General features: G+C 48.6%; 1 protein-coding gene across 5 annotated transcripts; it reads left to right on the top strand.

The window, feature by feature from the left end:
• The first annotated feature begins 16,856 nt into the window (after positions 1-16,856).
• On the top strand, positions 16,857-23,743 carry BMP4 (bone morphogenetic protein 4). Of its 5 annotated transcripts, none has more exons than XM_039240500.1 (4): positions 16,857-16,930; positions 20,183-20,307; positions 21,454-21,780; positions 22,768-23,743. In XM_039240500.1, exons 1-4 carry the CDS (start codon positions 16,866-16,868, stop codon positions 23,622-23,624), a joined length of 1,374 nt encoding a protein of 457 aa, XP_039096431.1. In that variant the 5' UTR covers positions 16,857-16,865; the 3' UTR covers positions 23,625-23,743. The 5 variants fall into 5 exon arrangements, with proteins under 5 accessions (XP_039096431.1, XP_039096429.1, XP_039096430.1 ...); XM_039240498.1 differs by having other exon boundaries at positions 16,906-16,930; positions 20,183-20,303; positions 21,401-21,780; XM_039240499.1 differs by lacking the exon at positions 16,857-16,930 and adding an exon at positions 16,950-17,140 and having other exon boundaries at positions 21,401-21,780.
• The last annotated feature ends 1,273 nt before the right edge of the window (positions 23,744-25,016 follow it).

The raw sequence follows: 25,016 nt of genomic DNA on the forward strand, positions 1-25,016 counted from the left end.
TTCCCCAAGGCTGCTGGTACAGTTACAGTACACTTAAATCCAAACCACAGATGAGGACTGTAAGCTGTTTCTTTTTATTAAATTAGATTTGGTGGTAAGTATACAAATCAAGACCAATTGAAGTCTGTATGCAAAACTTTTGTAATTCTTTCTGTTTTTCTAAAACAATAGGAGAAATACTATTCTGACACCACCTAGCATTGTATTACATGTTTATTTGCTTCTTTGACTATTGTTTGTCTTCCCTTTTTGAATGTAAGCTCAAAGATGGCAATAATTTTGTCTGTTTTATTCTCCTTTGTATCCGCAATGTTGGCAACAGTGCTTGACCTACAGTGAGTCTACAGCAAATGTTTATTGAATTAATAAACCCTTGAGGAGAGAACAGATAAATGTGTCATAGATAAAATATTCATATAATAAATACATTCAGCCTATAGAAAAATTCTCACATTGGCTTCAGGAATAAAATCTGACATGAAGATACTCGGGATGTATTAATAAAAAGGCTAGTTTTTAAAGATCAGCTTGCAAATCAGTAAGTGCAACAAAATTACATTAGAAATGTTTTTAAGTGTATATTTGCAAAAACAACAACAACAACAAAGAGTTGGTAAGTATTTTCATCAAACTATTGATAATAGGTATCTCTGGGTGAAAAGCTCACAAAGGAATTTTGTTTTTTCTTAGTGCCTTTCATACTCTTTCTAAAATACTTCAAATAAAATTGTATACATTTTGAATCAGGAAGAAACATTATTTAATAAAACTAAGTTGGAGTATCGATATACCTATTTAAAATTTTTTCAAAGTGTTTTATATATTTTTGAGAGAGAGAGAGAGAGACAGAGCACAAACAGGGAAGGGTCAGAGAGAGAGGGAGACACAGAATCTGAAGCAGGCTCCAGGCTCTGAGCTGTCAGCACAGAGCCCAACGCGGGGCTCGAACTCACAAGCAGTGGGATCATGACCTGAGCTAAAGTCAGATGCATAGCCAATTGAGTGACCCAAGTGCCTCTGAGATACCTATTTTTTATGTATGTCCCATCTGAGACCACAAAGTGTATAAAGTCTTTTGATTTTTTTCTCAACCATATGAATATGTTCCAGGTGTCTGTCATCGCTTCGCCAACTTTCAGTCGAGTCATGGCACGGCACTTCTGCTCACATGGAGAACAAAATAAAACGTAGAAAAAAATTCATCTGTGGCTCTGGTAAATTTCCAGAGCAGCTTCTGTAGGCCGGAGTGCGGAGGAATTGGTTGTTGAAGTGGCAGACAGTGATGGAAATGGAGAATTCCATGATTATGATTTGAGTTTCTCAGGTAGAGTAGGAAATACTGTATTTGTAATTATGTGGAAGCAAACTTTGTAGCCCATTGTGAAAGTGGTCCGTTATAGAAATAAAATAGGACATTTGCTCATGGTAGCAAATTCTTGTTTGCTTGTGTCTTTGAGGTCCACGTGAACACGCCTTGAAGTTCACCAGAGAAATGGAAGCAAAATCACTTGCCCTTTCCCAGAGACGCGAGAAGCTCTGTTGGAGAGGCCGCACACACTGGGAAGGAGTGAGGTCCTGCCACTTCTGAATGTTTTCTAAGTAGCAAAATGGTGACACCACCACTCTTTCTACCTAATGTTCTGTAATTTGCTGTGATGAACAAAGGCAAGAAATTTATGCAAAACTGCACTGCCCATGAGAAATGGTACTGAGGATCAGATTTGCTCTTCGTAATGGATGGTAGGAATTCTACCTCCTCACCTACACAGTAGTACCTCTCTCTTACAGTGGCCCTTGTTGGTCTTTTAGATGTTCTATCATTGGGAACTAAGCATTATTTACTGGTAAAAATGCTTTCTAAAACATAGATTAACCTCGTGAATGACCAGACACTGATTTTTTTTAATTCACTAGTTTACTGATTTATTAAAAAGGATATTAAAAGATACAAATCAACAGCCAGGTGAAGTGATACATAGGGGTGAGGTCCCAAAACTAAGGAGCTCCTGTCTTTAGGGAGGTTGGGGCTTGACACGGTGACACATGGGAGCATTCCACTTCTCCAACCTGGAAACTCCGACCAGACACTGAATTTATTTAGCATAAAGGTTCTTCAAACCTGGCTTTCCTCTTAGATTTCCTGTCTGCATTAATGGCTAGAAACAACAGAATCCTCCTTACCCTGACTTCTCCTTTACATATCCATCACCTGGAAGTCCTTGTCAACTAATCCTCAGAAAAGTTCTCAGACTCTAATTTTTTCTTCTTGTCCAAGGTTCAGGATCTCACCACCTCTTACCATGATTAGTGCATCAGCCTCCTAACTCCACTCCTGACAGGTGCTCTCTCCACATCTTTCCCACCATATTAACGAGTGTTCTCTGAAGATGAAGAGAACGTTTTATAGACTTTTACATTTCCCAAAGGGCATTTCTCCTAATGGGTGCTCAATAAATGATTTTTGCTCACTGATCTGCTTGCTTGACTGAGAGGTAATATTTGAGGTGGAAGAAAGAACGAGACTGAGAAGCTGAAGACCTGGTCATGGCTCATTGTATCAGTCTCCTACGGCTGTCGCCAGATCACCCCCAAACCTAGTTGCTTAAAACAATTATTTTTTCCTCACATTTTCTGTAGATTAGGAATTTGAACAGGGCATAGTGAGGACATGTATCTTTCCTCTATGATGTCTGGTGCCTCAGGTGGGAATATTTGAAAGCTGGGGGTAACGCAACAGCTGGCAACTAGAATCATCTGGAGGCATCTTCATTCCCATGCCTGCTGCCAGCCAGAACACCCACATGTGATCTCTCCATGTAGCCTCTCTGCTTGGGTTAGCTTGGGTCTCCTCACAGCATGGCAATGGCAATTGGGTTCTAAAAGCAAATGACTCAAGACAGCCAGTTGAAAGTAGTATCACTTTCATGGCTGAGTCTTGGAATACCACAGCCCAATACTGCTATAGTCTTGGGCTTACCCAGTGTGGTAGGCACAATAACAAATCCCCTAAAGAGGTCCATGTCCTAATCCCCAAGCCTGTGACTATGTTACCTTACCTGGCAAAAGGGACCTTGTGGTGTGATTAAGTTAAGGCCTTTGCAATGGAGAGATAATCCAGATTATCTATCGGAGTGGGCCCAGTATAATCACAAGTGTCTTTATAACAAGGAGGCAGAAGGGTCAGAGTCAGAGAAGGAAAGGTGATGTGGTAGCCGAAGATGGAGTTATGCTGGCCAGGCATCAAGGAAGGGCAAGGAAACAGACTTTCTCTAGAGCATCCAGAAGCAACACAGCCCTACTGTGACCTTTAATTTTAGCTTAGTAAAATCCATTTTGGAATTCTGATCTCCAGAAATGTGAGGTAAGAGATTTGTGTTGTTTTAAGCCATTAAGTTTGTGATGATTTGTTACAGCAGCAGTAGAAAACTACTCATTTCTCCATGGGAAGAGTGTCAATGTCACATTCAAGAGCATGTGGGATGGAAGACATTGTTGTAGTTAGTTTTGAAAACTACGGTCTGCTATAGTCTACCACTAAGTAGGTAACTGTGGGTTGATCTCTCTGGATCTCAGTCTCTTCGTTTACAGAACGAAAGGTTGAGTGTGAGGATAGCAAACTTTCTGGACCTAAAAGTTCCCCGGTTTTACAATTGAAAGGGAGCTGCAGTATTCCCATGAGAAATCATAATAAGTAATAACTGATTTCCTAAATCCTTCCTCGATGCTCACTACCATCTATACACTACTCCAAATGGAACAAAAATGGAGGGCCTAGACCAGCAAACTCAGCATGAATGGTGAATTCCTCAAAAGATAAGCTTTGAGAAAGGGTTTTTGTTTTCAATTTCAAAATATTTAAAGAAGGAAGGGAGGAGAGAAAGAAGAGAGAAGGAAAGAAGGAGGAAAGAAAGGGAAGAAGCTATTAATTTTTTGAGTCAGTGACCATTTCTTGTTCATTATTGTAACCCCAGCTGCTAACCCAGTCTAGAATGTAGGTGATCTCCAAAGAATGTTGAGTGAGAACAAAAAAGAAAAGTCAACCCAAGGCCCACTGGTTATGTGTCTGAAAGCTGTATGAGGTGGCCCAATCCTTGGCAGGTCACCATTTTACCGTGGAAATTATTCCAACAGTCCTCTATTTGGCCCTCTTTGTTCGATCCTTGCCCTCAACACAGCAGCCAGAGTGATCTTGATAAAATGTAACCCTGCTCATTCCACTCCTCTGCCGAAAACCCAACAACCGGAAGGGAGGCAGAGGCGTGTTGACTCAATTGTAATGAAAGCCAAAGCCCTTTCCAGGGCCTGAGCTGGGTGATGTGAGGGAGGCACAGCATTGAAGGAGGTTCGCACTCTCAGGGCTCACCCTGTACTTGCACCACTGTGAGAGTGAGTGCCTCCTTAACTAGTGAGCCCTGGGTACCTCCTTTGTCTCAACCTAGTCCAGAGACTGGCTCTTGGTAGAGTACAAGATCCCATACCATTTAACCTCTAACCTCCTCTGCCTCTCCGACGTTATCTCCAAATATCCAGCCGCTCCCCTCCTTGGCTCACTCCACTTAAGCATACTGGCCTCTTAGTTGTTTCCTGGCCCACTTCCACCTCAGAGCTTACAGTGCTTTTCCTTTTGATGAAACAGTTTCCCCCAAAATTCACGTGGCTGGGTCCCTCATCTCCTTCAGGTCTCTGCTCAAGTATGACCTTTTCTGTAAAACATTTGTGACTACTCTCTTAAAATTCAACCCCGTTGCTATAGCTCTTTCCCCCTTTGTTTTTATTCTTGGTACTTAGTTCCAGCTAACATGCTATAGGTTGTTCATATTTACTTGGTGGTGGTCTGCCTTCCCTACTAGACTGCAAGACCCAGGGCAAGGATTTTAATTCAGTTTTCATTGCTATGCCCCAGAATCAAGAACAGTACCTAGCATATGTAGATGCTCAATTAAAAAAATTGTTAAATGAATGGATATCATGAGACAATTTGTAATTTGAAGCCATGAAGAATAGAGAATTACAGGGTTTTGGATTAAATAGGGGCCTTACTAAGGAGATCAGCAAACTATAGCTTGCAGCCTATGTTTGTATGGTCTGTGAGCCAAGAATGATCTTATGAAGTGAATTCTGTCCCTCTAAAACTCATATGTTGAAACCGAACCCCCATCATCTCCGAATGTGACCTTAATTTGGAAATAGGGTCAATGCAGATGTAATTAGTTAAGATGAGGTCATACTGGAGTAGGATGGGCCTCTAGCCCAGAATGACTGGTGTCCTGTGAAAGAGGAGAAATTTGGATGCAGACACACAGGGAGAACACTGTGTGAATGTGAAGGAAGAGGCTGGGGTGAAGTTTCTATAAACCAAGGATTGCCAAAGATTGCCATGGACCAGATTCTTCCTCATGGTTGCCAGAGGGAAGCAAGTCTGCTGACAGGATGATCTCAACGTGTAGCCTCCAGAACTGTAAAACAGTACATTTCTGATATGTAAGCCTCACACTTTGTGGTGCTTTGGTATAGAAGCCCTAACAACCTAATGCGACTGGTTTGTACATCTGAAACAATTGTAGGAGGAGGAAAAAGGAAGAGAAGAGAGAGAAAGGGAGGAGGAGGAGGAGAAGGAAATGGGGGAAAGATACGGGGAAGAGGGAAGGAGGGGAAGAAATACAGAGGCAGTATGTGGCCCACAAAGCCTAAATAATTAGCTATTTGGTCCTTTACGGGAAAAGCTTTGGACACTGAGAGTGTAGAGATCCTGGCCCATATAACTCATGAAGAAATGGCGGCCTCCAGAACTGAAATCGCATATCCAAGTTCGTACACCTAGTATGCACAGGTGTAGCTATACCTAAAACCAGGCTCTCAACATCAAGTCTATTTTTTAAAACTCACACTACACAAGCTACTACACTTTGAAAAATCATTTCATCAATTCCCTCTTGTTTAAGGATGAAACTGTTACTGAGAAGACGTTTTTGTCAGTTATTCCAGTCCAGCAACCTGAGGCCTTTACAGAAACATACCAGAATTCCTAAATTTTTTTGAGCAGGTTGCCTACTATGATCCATATTTTTGTTTTGTTTTGTTTTTGCTTTTGGGCCTTGCCCTCCAGCAACTCATTTTCTGTGATACTGGTTCTCAAACCATAATTAAAGCATAATTAAAGATCAAGAACAGATGTCTGCCTGCTCTCTGGAGCGTCCACAAACTCTGTAGTGCAGAGTTTGGTATTACGGGTTTTATGCTAAAGAGAAAAGGAGAACTCTCTGTTGAACAAACCCACATACAAATGTTAAAGGCACAAGATAGTGTTTAGAAGAAATATTGATGGCCCAAAGCTTGTAGCGCTTCTTTTAATATACCTGTAACTCGGGGAACAGCAAAATTAGTCCTTTCTGTTTTTATCAACTCTGTGGTTTGATGGTGCAGACAAAAAATGTCTCACCTTGGGTGAGACATTGAACTTTTTGGAGGAGGGTCTCAAGTTTTGCCATTTGTCAGCTGCCAAAGGGGACAGTACCTCCTATAGAGAGTTACTGGAAGGGGTTGCCGGAGTGGAGGGTGGAGCGTTCTTTCTCTTTGAAGGCTGCCATATTAGTTGAACTATAGGTGCCACTAATAAGGAACTATGTGTATACATTTCTATTAATTTGCTGGTGAACCCAAAACATGGAGGAAATGAAAAGAATGTGAATGAGTTAACAGGTTTTCCAGCAAAGAGTATATGAGAATTCCAAACATCCCAAATATGGCTACTCTAATTTAAACTCTTACACTTTTGCACAGAATGCACAAGTACCATAGGAATTAAATTTACCTAAATCTAAACAAAATTTGCTCCCCGCCCCCAATACCCCTTCTCTAAAGTAGGGATCTTATCTGAAGTTGACATCTGGTGTTAGTTGGGCGGCTCTGGGCAATTGAGTTAACCTCTCTTTTTCTTTCTTCAAATGTTAAAAAGGGGTCAGAAGGGAGGGGGGAGGGGATAACTATAATATACAAGTCAAAAGTTTTTCAAGGATTAAATGAGATAATGAAACGTGAACATGCCTAACAATGGTCAGGAATCCAAAGTATGTTGATTTTCCATGTAAGTATATGGTTGAAGAAAATATGCAAATATTCACCTAATTATAATTATTTACATAATTGTTCATCTAATTATAACTAGCATGTGGAACATAAGCATTTATTTTCATAATAACTGCCACTAGCCATATGTTTTGTGATCTGTGAATTAGCTTCACATACACTCCAGCATTTGTCTACAAATTAAGAATCTCAGGAGTTTCAGGTGGGTAAGTGGTCGGTACAGCTACTATGGGGCAGAGCAGGGAGCTGAGATCCAGGTTACTTTTCTGTTTTTCCACCAGGATCCTTTCCCCTGTGGGTGTTGGCTCTAAACAGACATTTCTGTTATCTCAATGAACAGTTAAGATTTTGCTCTGGAGTGTGAAAGCTGTGTACCACTGAGTCAAGGCTTGTGTGTGTGCAACTTGGAGACGTTCTCCGATAAGAAAGGGATTGCATGCAACATATTCTACAGGTTTTTAACAGCTCCTGGGTCCAAACCCCTTTAAAAATTCAATAAAATTATGCCCCCTCCCTGCACTTTTACATCTACCTCCATAATTGTATGCATAAATGTTGTGATTTTTCACAGATCCCCTCAAATCCATCTAGAGATCCTTAATGATGCCACTTAGCAAGTTTAAGAATCTCTAGTTTAAAGAGATTAGCATTTAATTTAAATACAACAAAGAATGTCAGCTCTCACTTTCATATTTCCCTTAAGACCTTTTGTTTTTCAGTCCTCGAGTTTCTATTTCTGTTTTTTGTTTTTGTTTTTTTCTAATCCATCTAAATCTGGGTACATAAAACCATACTGTCCAACTTTCTCAGGTTCCAGCTAAAGAAGCACTCAGATGCAGGAGAGGCACAGCACATTCTGGTGCAACCTGAAGACCTATTTACCCATTACCTGCAGTTGATACCCTAACACAGGTAGGAAGTGATGAAGGAAGAAAAAGATTTTCAGAATAGAAATCAGAATTCTGAGGCAAAGTCTTCAGAATCCAGCCTGACATTCCTGTGCACTGGTTAAAGGAATGTCCTTGTCAGGTTTCATTTTTACCTCTCTTGCGGGAAGGCTAGGGCCCCCAGGTCGTTTGGCAATGATCCACTGCCCCACCAGAGGCCACCTGAAGCCTCTTCCAGTAGCTTCTTCCTTGCTGGCCTTCTTCATGCCGTGTCCCTGCTCCTCCCCTTCCTAGCCTTATTAATTTCCCCTCCCTGGTGTTGCATAAACTGACAGGTATCATCACTGCTGGGCTTGGTAAGTAGAAATGGCAGGTCCCAGAAGCCCAGGCCCCCGAGCAAGCTCACTCTTTTCCTTACCAGATGGGAAAAGCCAGACTCTGTGGTCTGGACAACCTGTCTAAAGATGGAACCGGTAGGGGAGGGTATGGGGGGGGGGGCTAGCAAGGGGGCAAGCTTAACAAACAGTATCCAAATTTAATATTCTGTGAGTGGCAGCAGGGCTCCAGCACCCTGGGCCCCAACATATCTCAGGGGTGGAGATGGGGTCCTGCAGAGAGCTGGAGCAAAATTGCCGCGGGAACCACGTTGGGACGTTCCTCCTCTTCCCCCTCCCTCCTCGTCTTCCTTCTATTCTCCCCCACTCCCCCTTCTGCAGGAATAGTCCAGAGTTTCCAAGTCGAGGTAGACGGAGAAAGCAGTGGGAGCTCGGGGCGTCTGCGGAGCCACTCTTGCGGCTGCACGGAAATTCTGGGCGGGTGGCTCGCCCCGGTGGCGGGGGGCGCGGGGGCGGGGGCGGCTCGCTGTTTATTTAGGTCAGGGTCAGGTTAGGCACCTGGGGCACAAATTCTGCAAAACGAGTCTGAGAGGGGGGCGAGCTCTCGCAGGTAGGAAGGTGCAGCCGCCGAGCCAGAGGGGCCAAGGCCACAGCCCCCGGCCGCCGCGCCGCAGGCGGCAAGCGAGGTGGCGTCCACCAGCGCGCGCCGGCACCGCGGGCCGCTCACTCTGGGCCGCGACGCGCAGGGAGCGCCCGAGGAGCGGGCGCCGCCGCCTCCCGAGCCTCCGCGCCGGCCCGTGGCCCTCGGGCCTCGGGGACGCGGCGGACGTTCGTTTGAGGGACCGCGGGGAAGCCCACGCCTGCGTCTGACCCGCGAGGACGCACCGGGGCTGGCGAGGCTCGCGTCCCCCGCCTGCCACGCACCTGCAGCCGGCGAAGGGACGGCGTGCCTCGGGACTTCCGGGTGTCCGCGCCTCCTGCTCCCGCGTCTACCTGCCTCAGGTGAGAGCCGGGTGCGTCTCCGCCGTCCACAGACGCAGGCCGGTCCCCTTCCCGGAGCCTCTTAACTTTCTTAACTGGGGCTTGCGCGATCTCGTGATCTCGGAGCCTGGCCCCGGGGACGCAAGGCCACATGCACCTAGTACCCATCTCTGCAGCCGAGCTGGGCATCAAGAGAGGCGCTCCTTCGGAGCCCCGTCGTCTCTATTACAATCCTGCCCCCAGCCCGTCTGCAGCCTAGCCCCCAAGCCCAGGACTCCCAGAATCTGGAGATGGAGCCCATTTCTTTCTCCGAAGCGGTTATCTTTTCCCTGGGCTTAGTGCACGTCTGTCCTCAGAAATCCGTGTCTGGTGTCCCTGCCTCACACCCCCGCCCCGGACTGACGCACTGTAATGCCCTGCAGTCGGAGCCTCTCAGCCAGAGAAGCCAGGGAGGGGAACAGCCAAGTCCAAAGTGCACAGGCCTCCAGGAGCTGCTTCTCGGACCTGGCAATTCTGACCCTCCCTAGGCTTGAGAAGAGTGCAGGGGCGCGTCAGGTATCTTGCCCTCTGACCTTGGGCAGCACTGTTCCCCAGAGGCCAGGCCCTGGTAGCTTCAGCTGCTTTTCTTTGGGCAGCCCTGGAGGGGATTCCCTGAAGCCAAAAGTCCATCTCCTTGGCGCTGTGGTCACCACGGAATTATGGAGGGTGCTTCTCCTTAGCTTTGCCCTGAGGTGACAAGAAACATGGTCTCTTTCTGGTGGGCTTCTGATGGTGGTCAAAGAAAATAAGTTAAGGAATAATTTCAAAAGCATATTTTTAGTACAGTTTTATTGATATATATATGTATATATGTATATATATGTATATATGTATATGTATATATATATGTATATATGTGTATATATATATATATAACACGAATAGAAAAGTGCACAAATCTCATGTATACAACTTGATGAATGATCACAAAGTGAATATTAACATTTTTGAATGTTTGTTCTATCTACGCATAATCCCTGAAGGGTTACAAATCATATACATTTATTCTTGAGGGGGATATTGGTGAAAAGGATCCCCCCCACCATGAAATATTTAGACTATTTGTAAACACACCCAAGTTGTATTTGTACAACAAAAATTTCTGGAATCACATATCGCTTTGGACAAAACTTTCCTTGCAAAAGGGTAGAAAGTGGTAGCTTGAATTGAGGAGAGAATGTTAGATGGTATTGCCCAATTGACATCTAGTTGGGAAACAGATAACATATTATAACAACTTGTTGGGTACAGTGTGATGTTTCTGCTTCCAAAACTCATCCCAAAGTGACACTGCATTTTTATCCAGGTCATGCTGTTAAGGTACAACAGAGAGAGAAAGAGAGTATGTATATGCAGAGATAGAAAATTTACAAACTTTTAACATTCTTGATGAATTTCATAATAATTTATTTCTAAAGAGCATCTCTGCTATAGAAGCCAGTGGGTACAGTTGATGACTTCAAAAAAGTTTTTTTAATGTTTTATTTATTTCTGAGAGAGAGAGAGAGAGAGAGAGAGAGAGAGAGACAGTGTGAGCAGGGGAGGGTCAGAGAGAGAGACACAGAATCTGAAACACGCTCCAGGCTCTGAGCTAGCTGTCAGCACAGAGCCCGACGCGGGGCTCGAACCCACGGAACCGTGAGATCATGACCTGAGCTGAAGCCAGACGTTTAATGGACTGAGCCACCCAGGTGCTCCCAGTTGATGACTTTTTAACAGAGGAAGCTTAAAACAAGGAGAGGCCAAATATCCTTCCGTGTATGCCAATGCCATCCTCTTTGGAAAGGGAGAAATTTCAATATCCATGCCCTGTCTGCCATCCACATGTTAAACATGTTTAGACATAAAAGCAGTCTTTTCATCTGTCTGATCTCTCTGGGGTCTTGATTAGAATTCTCTGTCCATTTTTGATGGTCTGTTTTGAAGGCTTTTTTAAAAAAAGAACTGTATTCCAAAAGTAGTAAGTCAATAATTTAAGGAGCAAGGAACTGAAATTGTATTACATTTTATTTTATTTGTGAGAAAATATTAGAATCCAGTATTATTTAGCTTTGAGTGAGGTGTATCAAGGGTGGACCACAGTCTCAAATGATCAGAGAAGGAAGACTTTGCAATTGGGCTTAAGTTTCTTCTACACATCTGGGTAAAGGAAATGGGTTTACATTTCAACAAGAAGTAGAGAGAAAAATTGTTAAAAGTCAGAGACGTTAGAGATCAGAAAACTGGAGATGGAAAATGTTTCAGATATGTCATCTAGTCTGTTATTTTTTTGCTCTCAGTAGTTGACGCCTGTCCACTTTGACAGTCACTGGTCACCTCGGCAGAGATCTGTTCATGGGTCAGCTCTCTATAGATAAATCATAACAAATGTTAACTCAGTGCAGTGTTGATTCACATAAACAGCCTTTACCAATCAATGCCTGAGATGTGTGCAGCCCTAACGATTATAAAGTAAATGTCAGATATATATATATATATATAACCCCTTCCTTTTAAAAAGCGTATCACTAACAGTAAATAAAACCCAGCACCAGCGTAACCCTTCACCTACTTTGTTCACGTAATCGTTACCTTTGTGAAGAAAAATAATCGCTAATATTTGCTGAGCACTTTATGCCTGCCGGTTTATTACATGAACTCTTAATGCTTACAGTAAGAATATTAAGAGATAGAAATTATTATTCTCAGATTATAAATGAGAAAACTGAGGCTCTGGAGGTGAAGCCAGTTGACCATGATTTTAACTAGTGGATATATTATTTCTCCATCTTGGGGCCTGAGAAAGACCTGTGAGCAATTTGGTCAGTCCTCACGTTTTACCATGAGGAAATTGAGATCCAGCGGAGGTAGGTGGCTTCTTTCTCAAGATCACAACTTGTCCCTCCCAGGGCAGTTCACTTAAAGTCTTGTCCTAAAGTGGGCTATGTAATAAGATCTGGAGGAGATAAGCTTCTGGGTCTCGATTTCGTTCTGTCTTCTAAGAACTGAAAGATGCCCTGAAATTCTCTGTAGCAGCGTGCTGTAATATGGATACAGCAGCTGCTGCTGCCTTGACCTTGGGTAAGTAAGCCTCCAGGGCAAGACTTATTTAGTCAGAAGCTGGGCCACGGGAATCCATCCCTCTGCAAGCCCAGCTAAACTCATGTGGAGGTGGTGAAGAACTGATCTGGTCTGCATTTTGAGTCCCCGACCTACCTGCTCTGTGACTGAGAAATTTATAAGAACTCTCTAATTTCAGATTCTCGTCTGTGGAACAAGGATTTTATGAGGACCGTTGTGAGGACTAGACAACAAAATAGGTAACAAATGGTAAATATTAATAAGGGGAAAAGAAATGGTCCTGGCCAGTTTCAGAGATCCCTTGTAATTCCAATTCCAATTTATCTTTCTTAGTGCTTCTCAAGTCACCAGGACTGGGGAGTCCTTCAAAGTATCTCTCCATAGCTTCAGCAGACACTTACTGGCAAAGAAGATTCGATGACTTGATGTGGGTCTTAATTCAAGGGCCTAGAAGTAAGGCCTACTATACCTATAGGATTAGAAATCTTATCATTTATGAAGACCTATTTGGTGTGTTCTAGGCATAGTAATACCATAATTACCATATTTGACAGCTTATAAAGCACAAGCCAAGCATATTCCTTGCCTATTTAATAATGTCCAGGTGTCAGCGTTTTAATGGTATCTATCAGCCTTGAAAATATACAGGAAATAACTTTTAAAATAGTAGTTCTCAAGCTTTAGTGCACTCAGAATTATTTACTGCGCTCAGAACTAGATCTGAGGCAGACGGGGCTGGGAAATATGCATTTTATCAGCTCCTCCAGCCTTGTTTTGAAGCTTAAGGTGCTCAGAACACACCTTAAGAAAGGCTCTCTTGGGGCGCCTGGGTGGCTTAGTCGGTTAAGCGTCCGACTTTCGCTTGGGTCATGATCTCGCGGTTCGTGGGTTCGAGCCCCGCGTCAGGCTCTGTGCTGACTGCCAGCTCAGAGCCTGGAGCCTGTTTCAGTCTGTGACTCCCTCTCTCTCTGACCCTCCCCTGCTCATGCTGTCTCTCTCTCTCTCTCTCTCCTAGAAATAAATAAAAACATTAAAAAAATTTAAAAAAAAAAAAAAAAAAAGAAAGGCTCTCTTAAGGGCTTGTGGTCCAGATTCTCTTTCTTGATGCTTTGCAGGAAAAAACCCAAACAAATGCCCTTCATTCAGCAGTAGCAGCAGAGAGCAATAGTTAACTCTTGAATTACAATAGATTTCTCCTAATCTACATGATTCAAACAGATACAGTTTCATTTGGCCCAGCCAAATGTTCTTATGTTCTATAAAAATACCAAGATTCACAAGTAAGCTTGAGATAGGGAATGGATTTCCCTCACCAACTCTGATCACTAGCCTGTGATGGATTTAGTTCTCTAACCAACAAGTGATTTCTTCTTTGGCATGAGAGATTGGTAGTACAAAGGAAAGAGGAGTGAATAAAGGGAGGTGATAATAGATGGTTTGCACTGTCTGCAGCACGGGATAGATATAAAGCTGCCCAAAGAGAACAGAAGCTGAGTTCTCCCACCACACATCTGAAGATACATATGGGGGTCTAAACAAGGTATGTCAGGTGGCTTAATTAGAAACTCCTGGACTATGAGTTTCACACACTCATGGGTGGGTCAGTGGCCACTTTAGTATTCAGGCTTCAGCCAAATGAGATGATAGCAGTTATCCAAAAGCATTTGACTTAACCCACATATGCGCGCATGCACACACACACACACACACACACACACATTTTCTTATGCCTTAAAATAAAGCCCTGCTTTAAAAAAAATTTTTTTTTAACATTTATTCATTTTTGAGAGAGAGTGCAAGTGTGGGGGTGGGGCAAAGAGAGAGGGAGACTCAGAATCTGAAGCAGGCTCCTGGCTCTGAGCTGTCAGCACAGAGCCAGAGGCGGGGCTCAAACATTAGCAGTGAGATCATGACCTGAGCTGAAGTCAGACGCTTATGGCTTAACCGCCTGAGCCACCCAGGCACCCCAGCCCTGCTTTTTTTTTTTTTTTAGAGTTTTTTATTTTAAATTTATTTATTTACTTTGAGAGAGAGTGAGCTGGGGAGGGGTAGAGAGAGGGAGGGGAAGAGAGAGAGACAGAGACAGAGAGAGATCCAAGCAGGCTGCACACTGCCAGTGAGGAACCTATTGTGGGGCTTGAGCTCACTAACCATGAATGAGCCCCAAAGCCCTGCTTTTAAACACAGCATATCACTGTTGTTTTTTAGTTTAAATATTAAGGACCACATTTTGTTGATGATTAAAATATTGTTAAACAGGGGCGCCTGGGTGGCTCAGTCAGTTAAGCATGTGACTCTTGGTTTTGGCTCAGGTCACGATCTCTCGGTTTGTGAGTTCGAGCCCCACTTACGGCTCTGCACTGACAGTGCGGAGTCTGGTTAGGAATCTCTTTCTCTCTCTTTCTGCCCCTCCCTCGCTTGTGCTCTGTCTCTCAAAATAAATAAATAAACTTAAAAGATAATTTAAAACAATACTAAACAATACTAATCGTGTGCCGGGGAGGGGGGGGGGGGGGGGGGGGGGGGGGGGGGGGGATTGGTGAACATTTATTCTGTCCTGCCTCGAGGCAGTGTGCTAAAGGGGCGCAGTGCCTCAGCACAATGCCTAATGCCCCAGGATGGACATTAGGTAACTCTTCAATGGAATTTAAGTTTTGTGTTGTTATTGCTAATTGGTGTAATTCTGATTATGCTCGAAGCTGGAGGTATATTTTCAGCCATCCTTCAGGGTGGTAGTATTGCCCTGCCCTGTTTAATCAGAACTTCTTAGAAGAAGTGGGCTCAGGAGTGAGTTAAAATGAAAGATGATGAATGTTTAATGAATTTCAATAAAAAATTAAATCATTTTTAAAATGAGAGGGGGTATGGAAACGGAGACGCGTGGGAATTCAAGGAAATGCTCAAAGCCATACAGATTGTTTCCGTCGTCGTCGTCGTCGTTGGAGGCTTCACTGGGCTAACAGACCTCACAGGGCTCGCAGGCCTAACTTGGAAAAGACTGTCGGATGCCCTGGCCCCGCTTTCACAGTTGTTCCCTGATTTCATGCAATTCCAGCCCTTGGTACTCTGCGGTCCACATAGAAAGGCATGCCTGTTACGTGAATATTGAAGGTCCAGTGTATATGTAAAGTTTTTATAGATGAGGTACCCAGGACCAATACCTGTTTAAGTAAAGCCCTAAATGTTTTGCTGAGACAGCGAAGTTAGTATCTCTCCAGGGTAAGAAATCCAGGACGGGAAATGCTCAGTCCTCCAGCACTCCCGGGCCACCTGGGGCTCTGGGCTGTGACCCTCAGCCCCACCCTGCAGTATTAGCTCAGGACTCCAGAGCAGAGGCTGTGATTGACTTGGGGGCTCCGGGCAAGTTCCTGGAAGCTGGCTGTCCTTCCTGTTCAGCGTTTGTAAACCAGAGAGATGATGCTTCATCAGAGATGCTGTGTGAAATTAGCTCCTGTTTGGGAAGGTTTTCAAGCACACATTCCACCTCCCTGCTAATACGATTACTAGCACTTTCTTGTAGGAAAGGGCCAACGCCTCACCCCTTTTCTTCCTTGAAAAACAGAACAAAGGGAATCTTTCCTTATCTCCCTGTGGCCAAAAAGGCTTTAGTGGTTGTTACCTCTCCAGAAGGTCAGTTTGCTGAGGCTTAGTATTCCTAGGTGCACCACAAATAAACAACAACAACAAACATTACTGCTGTGGCGGTTCTTACAATAATCAGACTTTTCTAACTGTAACAACATGGCCCCAGCCTGTCTCCACACCACCTCTGTCCTCAAAAGTGCTAGGCCTGGGGTCGCTGAGGGGAAACTAGGCTGTTTATTGGGGCCATCTTGTTACAGTCATCGCCGAGGCTTTCCACAAGAAGTATTTAAAACAATGTTTTGGAAGGAAGGTCACCTTTCAGTAGCCAAAGAAGTACCTCTTAGGGCACGCAGTTCTGTGCACAGCCGGTTTCTCACTGTTTGGAAATCCTTTAACAGTTTATGGAAGGCCACTCTTTAAACCAATCCAACAGCTCCTTTTTCCATAACCTGATTTTAGAGGTGTTTCATTATCTCTAATTACTCGGGGTAAATGGTGATTACTCAGTGTTTTAATCATCAGTTTGGGCAGCAGTTATTCTAAACTCGGGGAAGCCCAGACTCCCATGGGTATTTTTGGAAGGAACGGCGACTAGTCGGTGCATGCTTTCTAGTACCTCTGCACGTGGTCCCCAGGTGAGCCCCGGCCGCTTCCCCCGGCTGGAGGCAGCACCGGGCCCGGCCTGGGCAGCGGCTGCGGACTCCGGCGCAGCCCGGGCTTCCGGGACCCGGGCCTGCGAGGCGAGGCGCGGCGGCTGGAGGGGAGGATGTGGGCGGGGCGCCCATCTCAGAAAGGGAGGCGAGCGAGGGCGGAGGGAAGAAGGGAGGGGCTGCCGGGGGAGAGGAGGAGGAAGGGAAGAAAGAAAGAGAGCGAGGGAAAGAGGGGGAAGGAGATGATGCACGAGGGCAGAGGAGGAGGGAGGGAGGGAAGGAGAGCGGAGCCCTGCCCGGAAGCTAGGTGAGTGTGGCCCCCGAGCCGAGGGACGGGAGCCCGAGACACTGCGGCCGCTCGGGGCTGAGTAGCTCGCCTCTCTCCCTGATGGGAGTCCCGTCCGCGCCGTCTCGAGCCTGCCGCGCCCCAGTCCTCGGTCCTTGCCCAGGTTCACTGCCGCCGTTCAGAGGTCCCCGGGAGCTGCTGCTGGCAAGCCCGCTACTGCAGGGACCTATGGTGAGCAAGGCCACCTGGCGAGGGGAGCCGGGCACAGGGGGCCGGGGAGCATCCTTGGGGGGAGCGGCGGGGGGCTCAGCCTGTGGCCACGGCTAAAGGTGGCCTATTTTCCCCCGAACGGTGGTGATAGGGGTAGGGATGATGGCGCTCAAAGGCACTTCTACAGCTTCTGCTGCCTCCACCCAGGCCACTTTCTCCGTCCAGCGGCGCCGGGCGAGTTTCACCTTTGATAGGGTCGGGGCAGAAGAGAAGCGGGAGAGAGGAGCCTCTAGTTGCGGGTCGCTGGGAAAGACCGAGGGGTCCTGAGCCGAACGCGTCGCGAGGGCACTGGCGTTTTGCGATCCCCGGACGGGAAGGACCGGGAGAGAAAGGAGTGTCGGCTCGGAGGTCCGGAGGGTGTGAGAGGGCCGAGGGGCCGCGAGGTGGAGAAAGAACACTTAACCAGCGCTGGCTGTGCCGCGGGGAGCACTGTCCTGCCGCCTCCCGAGCTCGCGCGCCGCCAGAGGGGCTGCGTCGAGGGGAGTGTCACCCGACCCGGCCCCCAGGCGGCGGGAGCCCCTGGGAGCACGCGAAGCGCCCCTGCACGACGTGCCTGATGCACAAGCTATTTTCGTGCAGTTGCAGCCTCCAAGGAGCCTCTCCCCTATCATTTCCTGGTGTGGGGTCTGTAGGCACCACGGCCAGGTCGCCTGGCGCTCGGGACACGCGTCTTCCGGCAGTGTCGCGGCCCGCGGGGAGTCGCTGGCGAGGCGCGCCACGGACCCAGGCTCTTGCTGGTCCTACGAGCCCAGAGCCGGCCGGCCAGCATACTGGGATTCCCGAATCCTTGCGGACCCCCACCCCCCTTCGGGAGTTGGGCCCGACGCTTCCTGGGCTCCGCTTAGGAGGACGCACTGTGAGGATCGCAGTTTGTGGGCTGAAAGCTCTGTGAGACGTCCAGCGCCTCCCGCCCCTACCCCGGCACACATAGGCTTAGTAAACTGAGGCCAGCTCTGGGCAGATTTGGGCGTCGGAAGAAGACTCGCGCGGTGAAGTAAAGGACAATCGCTGCGAGTTGCATCCCTGCCTCCCCCAACTCCCAAGAAAAAGTTCTGGAGACGAGCGTCCTTTTCGGCATTTATCTTTTTATTTCAAAAAACGGGGGGAGGGGGAATTGGGGGAGGAAAACGCGACTAGAGACGAAACCTACGGAATCTGACGTTGAAACACAACACGCGCTTCGTCCGGCCTCCGGGTTTAGCGCCGCGCGCTCCCGCCGCCGCCCTGGGAGATTCCCTGGGGCAGAGGCTTGTCCGGGGTCCCCGGGCGCCCGCCTCGCCACCGGCCCTTCGCTCCGCGGGGACCGGCTCTTCCCCGTCTGCTTTGCCTAATTCTACAGCTCCTCCCACGTGGCTTTTTTAGGGCTCCCGGCGTCTCAACCCGCTTGCTCTCCCAGCCCTCTGGCAGTCAGACCCTGCGGTGGCGCGGGAGCGGGAGAAGCGCAGGGCCACTCCAGGAGCGGCGCGGTCTCGCGGGGCGCCCGCGGCCCCCACATCCCGGCCGGCGGGGCGGGGCGGCGCCGGGCAGCCGCGGCTCGGAGGGAGGGCTAAGCGCCCGATTCTTCACTCTCCCCCCAAAGGCTTCCCGCGGGCGTCCCGGAGAAAGCAACCAAGTTTGAGGGGGGGAAAGGAGGGCAAGCTGAGCTCCCCGTCTTCTAAAGCAACCCGAGGCTGGAACTGGGAAGAGCCGCGGGGACGGGAGGCCGGGTGCAGTGACCATGGGAGCGAAGAGTCTGGGGCTCGGGACCCCCAGGCGGGGCGGGGGCCGACGAAGAGTCGCGCGGGACAGGTTTTCGAAGAGGCCCCCGTGCAGAACGACCCACGCCGGCAGCGTCTCCCGTTAGTCGGGGCATCCCGGTAATTCCTTGAGCTGTGGGTTGGTAAAATTCTTGCAGAAATATTTGCTGCGACTCTGCAGCTGGTGCAAAGGAGGAAGCGGGTGGGGGGAAGGAAGTGGCGGGGGGAGGAGTGGTGGTTTCAAAAATAAGACAATCTGGAGAGAGAGGGAGAGACGCAGACGCAGAGGTCGAGCGCAGGCCGAAAGCTGTTCACGGTTTTCTCGACTCCTGGGAACGCGGTGGGATTTCCTTTCTGCGCTGGGTCGGGAGTTGCAAAACCTCAGCGACATGCAGACCTGAAACTTGTGATGCGCCCTTCCCGCGGCGACGTCTCCTGAGTCCTCTCCTCCGCCTTGAACGGCCCGCCAGCCGCTTTCTCTGGGGATTTGCTTTGCTCGCAGAGGACCCCGCGGCCGACGCGGCGCGGGGCTTCTCCGCATGGAAGCGCGGAAAATAGCCCGGCGGCCGCTCCCCTCCCACTTTCCCACACCGATCTCGGCCTCACACCCCCCACTCCGGCCTGTTGCGTGACAGGGGAGGCAGCTTTGGGCTCGGAGCTCCAGCACCCGCCTGGCTCGTCCGAGCACTCGCAGGCTTTCGCCTGGGGGTGACCGGCTGTCGCTGGCAGCAGTCTCTGGCCTCGCGGAGACGCCGGGAAGGAAGTGGCGGGGTGCGTGCGCGCGCGCCTGTTTGTGTGTCCCTCGGCACCCCCTCGGTTGGCGAGGCTTTGAGCTTGCTGGGACGCCGCCGGCCCCGCTGGAGCCGCGTTCGTGCCGAGAGGCGCAGCCCCTACTGTGCGTCCCAGATCCTCCAGCGTCAGGTCGCTGGCGCGAGGGCCGGGCCCGCTGCACCGAACGCCGCAGGTAGAAGCGAGGACGTCGTCCTCCGCGTCCTGCGCCCGGGGACGGCCGGGGACGGCTCCGAGCGCCGCCCGGAGCTCCTCCCGGACCGCCGGCTGCCCGGGCGGCCGGCGCGGGGGTTGGCCTCTCCTGGAAGGGGCGGGGCCGCGGGGGAGGGCGCGCGGGCCCTTTCGCCGCCCGCTGCGGGAAGGGCGGGCTCCTCCGTGCGCGGGGCGGGCCCTCCGCGTTCACGTGACTCAGAGGGGCTGGAAGAAAAACAGAGTCTGTCTGCGCCAGAGTCTCATTATATTCAAATATTCATTTTAGGAGCCATTCCGTAGTGCCATCCAGAGCAACGCACTGCCGCAGCTCCTCTGAGCCTTTCCAGCAAGTTTGTTCAAGATTGGCTGTCAAGAATCATGGACTGTTATTATATGCCTTGTTTTCTGTCAGTGAGTAGACACCTCTTCCTTCCCCCCTCCTGGGATTTCACTCTGCCCTCCCCACCCCTGCGCGCCTTGCGTCCCTCCCGTCGGACCTTTTTTTTTTTTTTTACCAGAGTTCACACTCCGCTTTCTGGCAGCGCTGTCGCTTTCTTCTTGGCCGGGCAGCCGCGGGGCTCCGAGCGTACCGGTTTTGTGTAAAGTGCTGCTTGCTCCCACTCGCGCTCTCAGATCGGGTGCGTTGCAAGAAAGGGGAGCAAGAGGGGGCTAAAGAGATGAAAGGTCCGCAGCCCCGGGTTGTACCTTCTGGACACGGACACACACACACACACACACACACACACACACACACACGAACTGGGGAGAGCCCAGTGCCCCCGTGCATGTTCCCAGCTGCTTGTCAAAGCTCTCCGAGGTCTCTCTCGGAATCATCCTCCCTCTCCTGCCCCCCGCTTTCCTGGGAGTGAGTAGCGGGCGCGATCAGATGCTTTTTGCTGGGCATTTCAAACTCGTCAGCCAGGGTGAAATAAACCGTCAAGCCACTGGGTCAGCTCCCAGACCACGCTCTCCGCCTCAGCCTCTGCTCCTGCCGCCCAGTGTCTTCGCCCACCCTCCCGCTCCGAACCAGCTGGAAGTTGTGAAGGAGGGCGGAGGAAGAAGGGGAGGGGGGTGGAGGAAGAGGGAGAGAGGCTGAAGGTCTGAAGTGGAGAGCGGTGGCATTATAGCCCTCCCTCCCCCACCCTTTCTTACCCCCTCAATGTTAACTGTTTATCCTTGAAGAAACCAAGCTGAGATCATGGCTCAGATAGCAGTTGGGACAAAAAAAGATTAACAGGATGGAGGCTATCTGATTTGGGGTTATTTGACTGTAAACAAGTTAGACCAAGTAATTACAGGGCAATTCCTACTTTCAGGCCGTGCATGGCTGCAGCTGCTGGTGGTGGGGGTGTGTGAGGGAGAAGACACAAACTTGATCTTTCTGACCTGTTTTCCATCCTGACCCTCCATCGCTAGCCTTAGATGCATCTGCAGAGACATCTCTATTTCTCTAGTTATTGGTGTTTATTTATTCTTTAACCTTCCACCTCCTCCCCCTCCCCAGAGACACCATGATTCCTGGTAACCGAATGCTGATGGTCGTTTTATTATGCCAAGTCCTGCTAGGAGGCTCGAGCCATGCTAGTTTGATACCTGAGACGGGGAAGAAAAAAGTCGCCGAGATTCAGGGCCACGCGGGAGGACGCCGCTCAGGGCAGAGCCATGAGCTCCTGCTGGACTTCGAGGCTACACTTCTGCAGATGTTCGGGCTGCGCCGCCGGCCGCAGCCTAGCAAGAGCGCCGTCATCCCAGATTACATGCGGGATCTTTACCGGCTCCAGTCTGGGGAGGAGGAGGAGGAAGAGCAGACCCACAGCGTCGGGCTGGAGTACCCTGAGCGCCGCGCCAGTAGGGCCAACACCGTGAGAAGCTTCCACCATGAAGGTCAGTCCCTGCGGAGAGTCTGGGGCGGGGGAGGGCCAGCAGGGGCTGGGGGGGGGGGCAGTGGCAGCCCTGGGGGACGGGAGTTCAGGTTACATCAAAGCCCCAAATCCTGGAGGCCGGGAACAGAGCTGCTTACCTCCAAGAGCTGTGGCTGAATTTATTTTTTGGAGACAGAGGGGAGGGGTTCTCTGGGGCAGGGGAATGACACCACTCAGACGTGGGCTAGCCCCTGCGGTGTGTTTTTGCTATATCAAAGCCTTTTCTGCCAGGTTTTCTGCCCGGTTTTTTTTTTTTTTTTCAAAGCACCTACTGAATTTAATATTACAGCTGTGTGTTTGTCAGGTTTATTCAATAGGGGCCTTGTAATCCGATCTGAATGTTTCCTAGCGGATGTTTCTTTTCCAAAGTAAATCTGAGTTATTAATCCACCAGCATCATTACTGTGTTGGAATTTATTTTCCCCTCTGTAACATGATCAACAAGGCATGCTCTGTGTTTCCAAGATCGCTGGGGAAATGTTTAGTAACATACTCGAAAGTGGAAGAAGAGGGAGAGGGTAGTGGTGTGCCTGTTTCCTCCCGCCTCTGCTCTGTGGCCCCCCTTTTTCTTTATAACCACTTGTAAAGAAAACTGTGTACACAAAGCCAAGAGAGCTTTAAAAGGGGAGCCTGATGGTGGTGGAGTAAAGAGTTGACACATGGAAATTATTAGACATATAAAGGAGTTGGGGAGATACTTTCTGTCTTCGGTGCTTGCTGCATGCTAGCTCAGTTTTGCTGGTTTGCTAGCTGCCCGTTGATCTGTTCCTTCAAATTAAAAGGTATGCTTCTTTCTGCACATAGGCTTCCACTATGTGAGCAGAATTCACCTCTTATCACCCAGTGCTTCTTGACTGAAGCTATTTCTCCACTTTCTAATCTCTCAAAAAAGTTAATGTGCTTTTTTTTTCTTTTTCCCTTTTTTCTTTTCCTCCTCAACGGTGCCTAGAACATTTGGAGAACATCCCAGGGACCAGCGAAAACTCTGCTTTTCGTTTCCTCTTTAACCTCAGCAGCATCCCAGAGAACGAGGTGGTCTCCTCCGCAGAGCTTCGACTCTTTCGGGAGCAGGTGAACCAGGGCCCCGACTGGGAGCAGGGCTTACACCGAATAAACATTTATGAGGTTATGAAGCCCCCGGCAGAAGTGGTGCCTGGGCACCTCATCACACGACTACTGGACACGAGACTGGTCCACCACAATGTGACACGGTGGGAAACGTTCGATGTGAGCCCTGCGGTCCTTCGCTGGACCCGGGAGAAGCAGCCGAACTACGGGCTGGCCATTGAGGTGACTCACCTCCATCAGACACGGACCCACCAGGGCCAGCATGTCAGGATTAGCCGATCGTTACCTCAAGGGAGTGGGGACTGGGCCCAGCTCCGGCCCCTCCTGGTCACTTTTGGCCATGATGGCCGGGGACATGCCTTGACCCGACGCCAGAGGGCCAAGCGTAGCCCCAAGCATCACCCACAGCGGCCCCGGAAGAAGAATAAGAACTGTCGTCGCCACTCGCTCTACGTGGACTTCAGCGATGTGGGCTGGAACGATTGGATTGTGGCCCCACCGGGCTACCAGGCCTTCTACTGCCACGGGGACTGCCCCTTTCCACTGGCTGACCACCTCAATTCAACCAACCATGCCATTGTGCAGACCCTGGTCAACTCTGTCAACTCCAGTATCCCCAAAGCCTGTTGTGTCCCCACCGAACTGAGCGCCATCTCCATGCTGTACCTGGATGAGTATGACAAGGTGGTACTGAAAAATTATCAAGAGATGGTAGTAGAGGGATGTGGGTGCCGCTGAGGTCAGGCAGTCTTTGGGGACACGCATGTTCCCATCCACTCACCCACACACTACACAGACTGCTTCCTTATAGCTGGGCTTTTATCTTTTAAAAAAAAAAAAGGAAAAAAAAAAAAACCTAAACATTCACCTTGACCTTATTTATGACTTTACGTGCAAATGTTTTGACCATATTGATCATATATTTTGACAAAATATATTTATAACTACATATTAAAAGAAAAAAATAAAATGAGTCATTATTTTAAAGGTAAACTGTTCCTTTTCTCTTTAATCCTTTCTCTTTTCCTTCTACCCCATCTCTTTTGAATGAGATCCTCCCCCCCCCCCCATTAAGGAGAGGTTGGGGGCAGGATAGAAGTCAGAGGGTGGTAACTGGAGGTGGTTAAGTTGGAGGGACAGGAAGTAAACTGATGGTAGAGAGATGGTAATTGCCAGGATGAATTGTTTTCCATTTCTATTTAATGTTAACAAGGACGCAGCATCCTCTCCCATCTGGATGACACATGCCTTGGGGAAACAGTGGGATGAAAGGAGCAGGCCAGATTAAAGACTCAGATTTGGGCTCCTTGTACATCTTCTGTTTTTGCTAACCTGTTAGAGGTGCGTCCCAGCTGAGTGTGATGGCTAGAGTCTCAACTCGAGGGAATAATTCCCACTGCAGTTTTATGATACCCTAGGGTGTCTCCAGTTAATATAGGCACCAATGATGTATTTTCAAACCCAAACTAATTTGTACACTCACACATTGATGTGTGGTGTGTGTGTGTGTGTGTGTGTGTGTGTGTGTGTGTGTGTGACAGGATTTGGGGTGGAGGGTGACGTGGGTTTTATCGACTAGAACAAATTATGTGCCTTACCTTTCAAAAGTTTGGTGACCAGTATTTTAATATACCACAACGGTGGAATCTTCCAGTGTTTCTTGGCTTTTGCCCCTTGTCCTTCTATTTCCCACATGGAGGCCTTCATTGAATTCAAAATTCTAACAGACTGGGCTACAGTGGCAAAGGGATCAGATACTGAAGGGTCAAAATTGCCAAGGAGGCACTGTGAAAGCATTCTCCCACATGCAAGATGAAGTCAGACCCAGCTCCCTGGCCTCTCTGTGCTGTCTGCCCTCCCTTCTAGAGCTGGGCAGAGAGCAATACATCCAGTGGATGTGCTGTCCTGAGCCAGGGTTTCTTCCAGGAGAAAGCTGAATTTTTGGCCAAAGGAAAAAAGGAAAATGCCAACGTGTGTGAGTCCCCTCAGTTAAGGGCTGCCTGGAACAACATGGGTATAGAAGCTAAGAGGATCAGAAGAAGAGACCTTCCCTTTCTCTGACTTGCCATTAGCAATGAAATTAAGCTCTGGAATTTTAGCCTGTGTAGGTTCATTTCTTATGTGTGTACT

Source organism: Hyaena hyaena, unplaced genomic scaffold (assembly GCF_003009895.1).
Source record: "Hyaena hyaena isolate Hyena2069 unplaced genomic scaffold, ASM300989v1 scaffold_175, whole genome shotgun sequence".
NCBI lineage: Eukaryota > Metazoa > Chordata > Mammalia > Carnivora > Hyaenidae > Hyaena > Hyaena hyaena.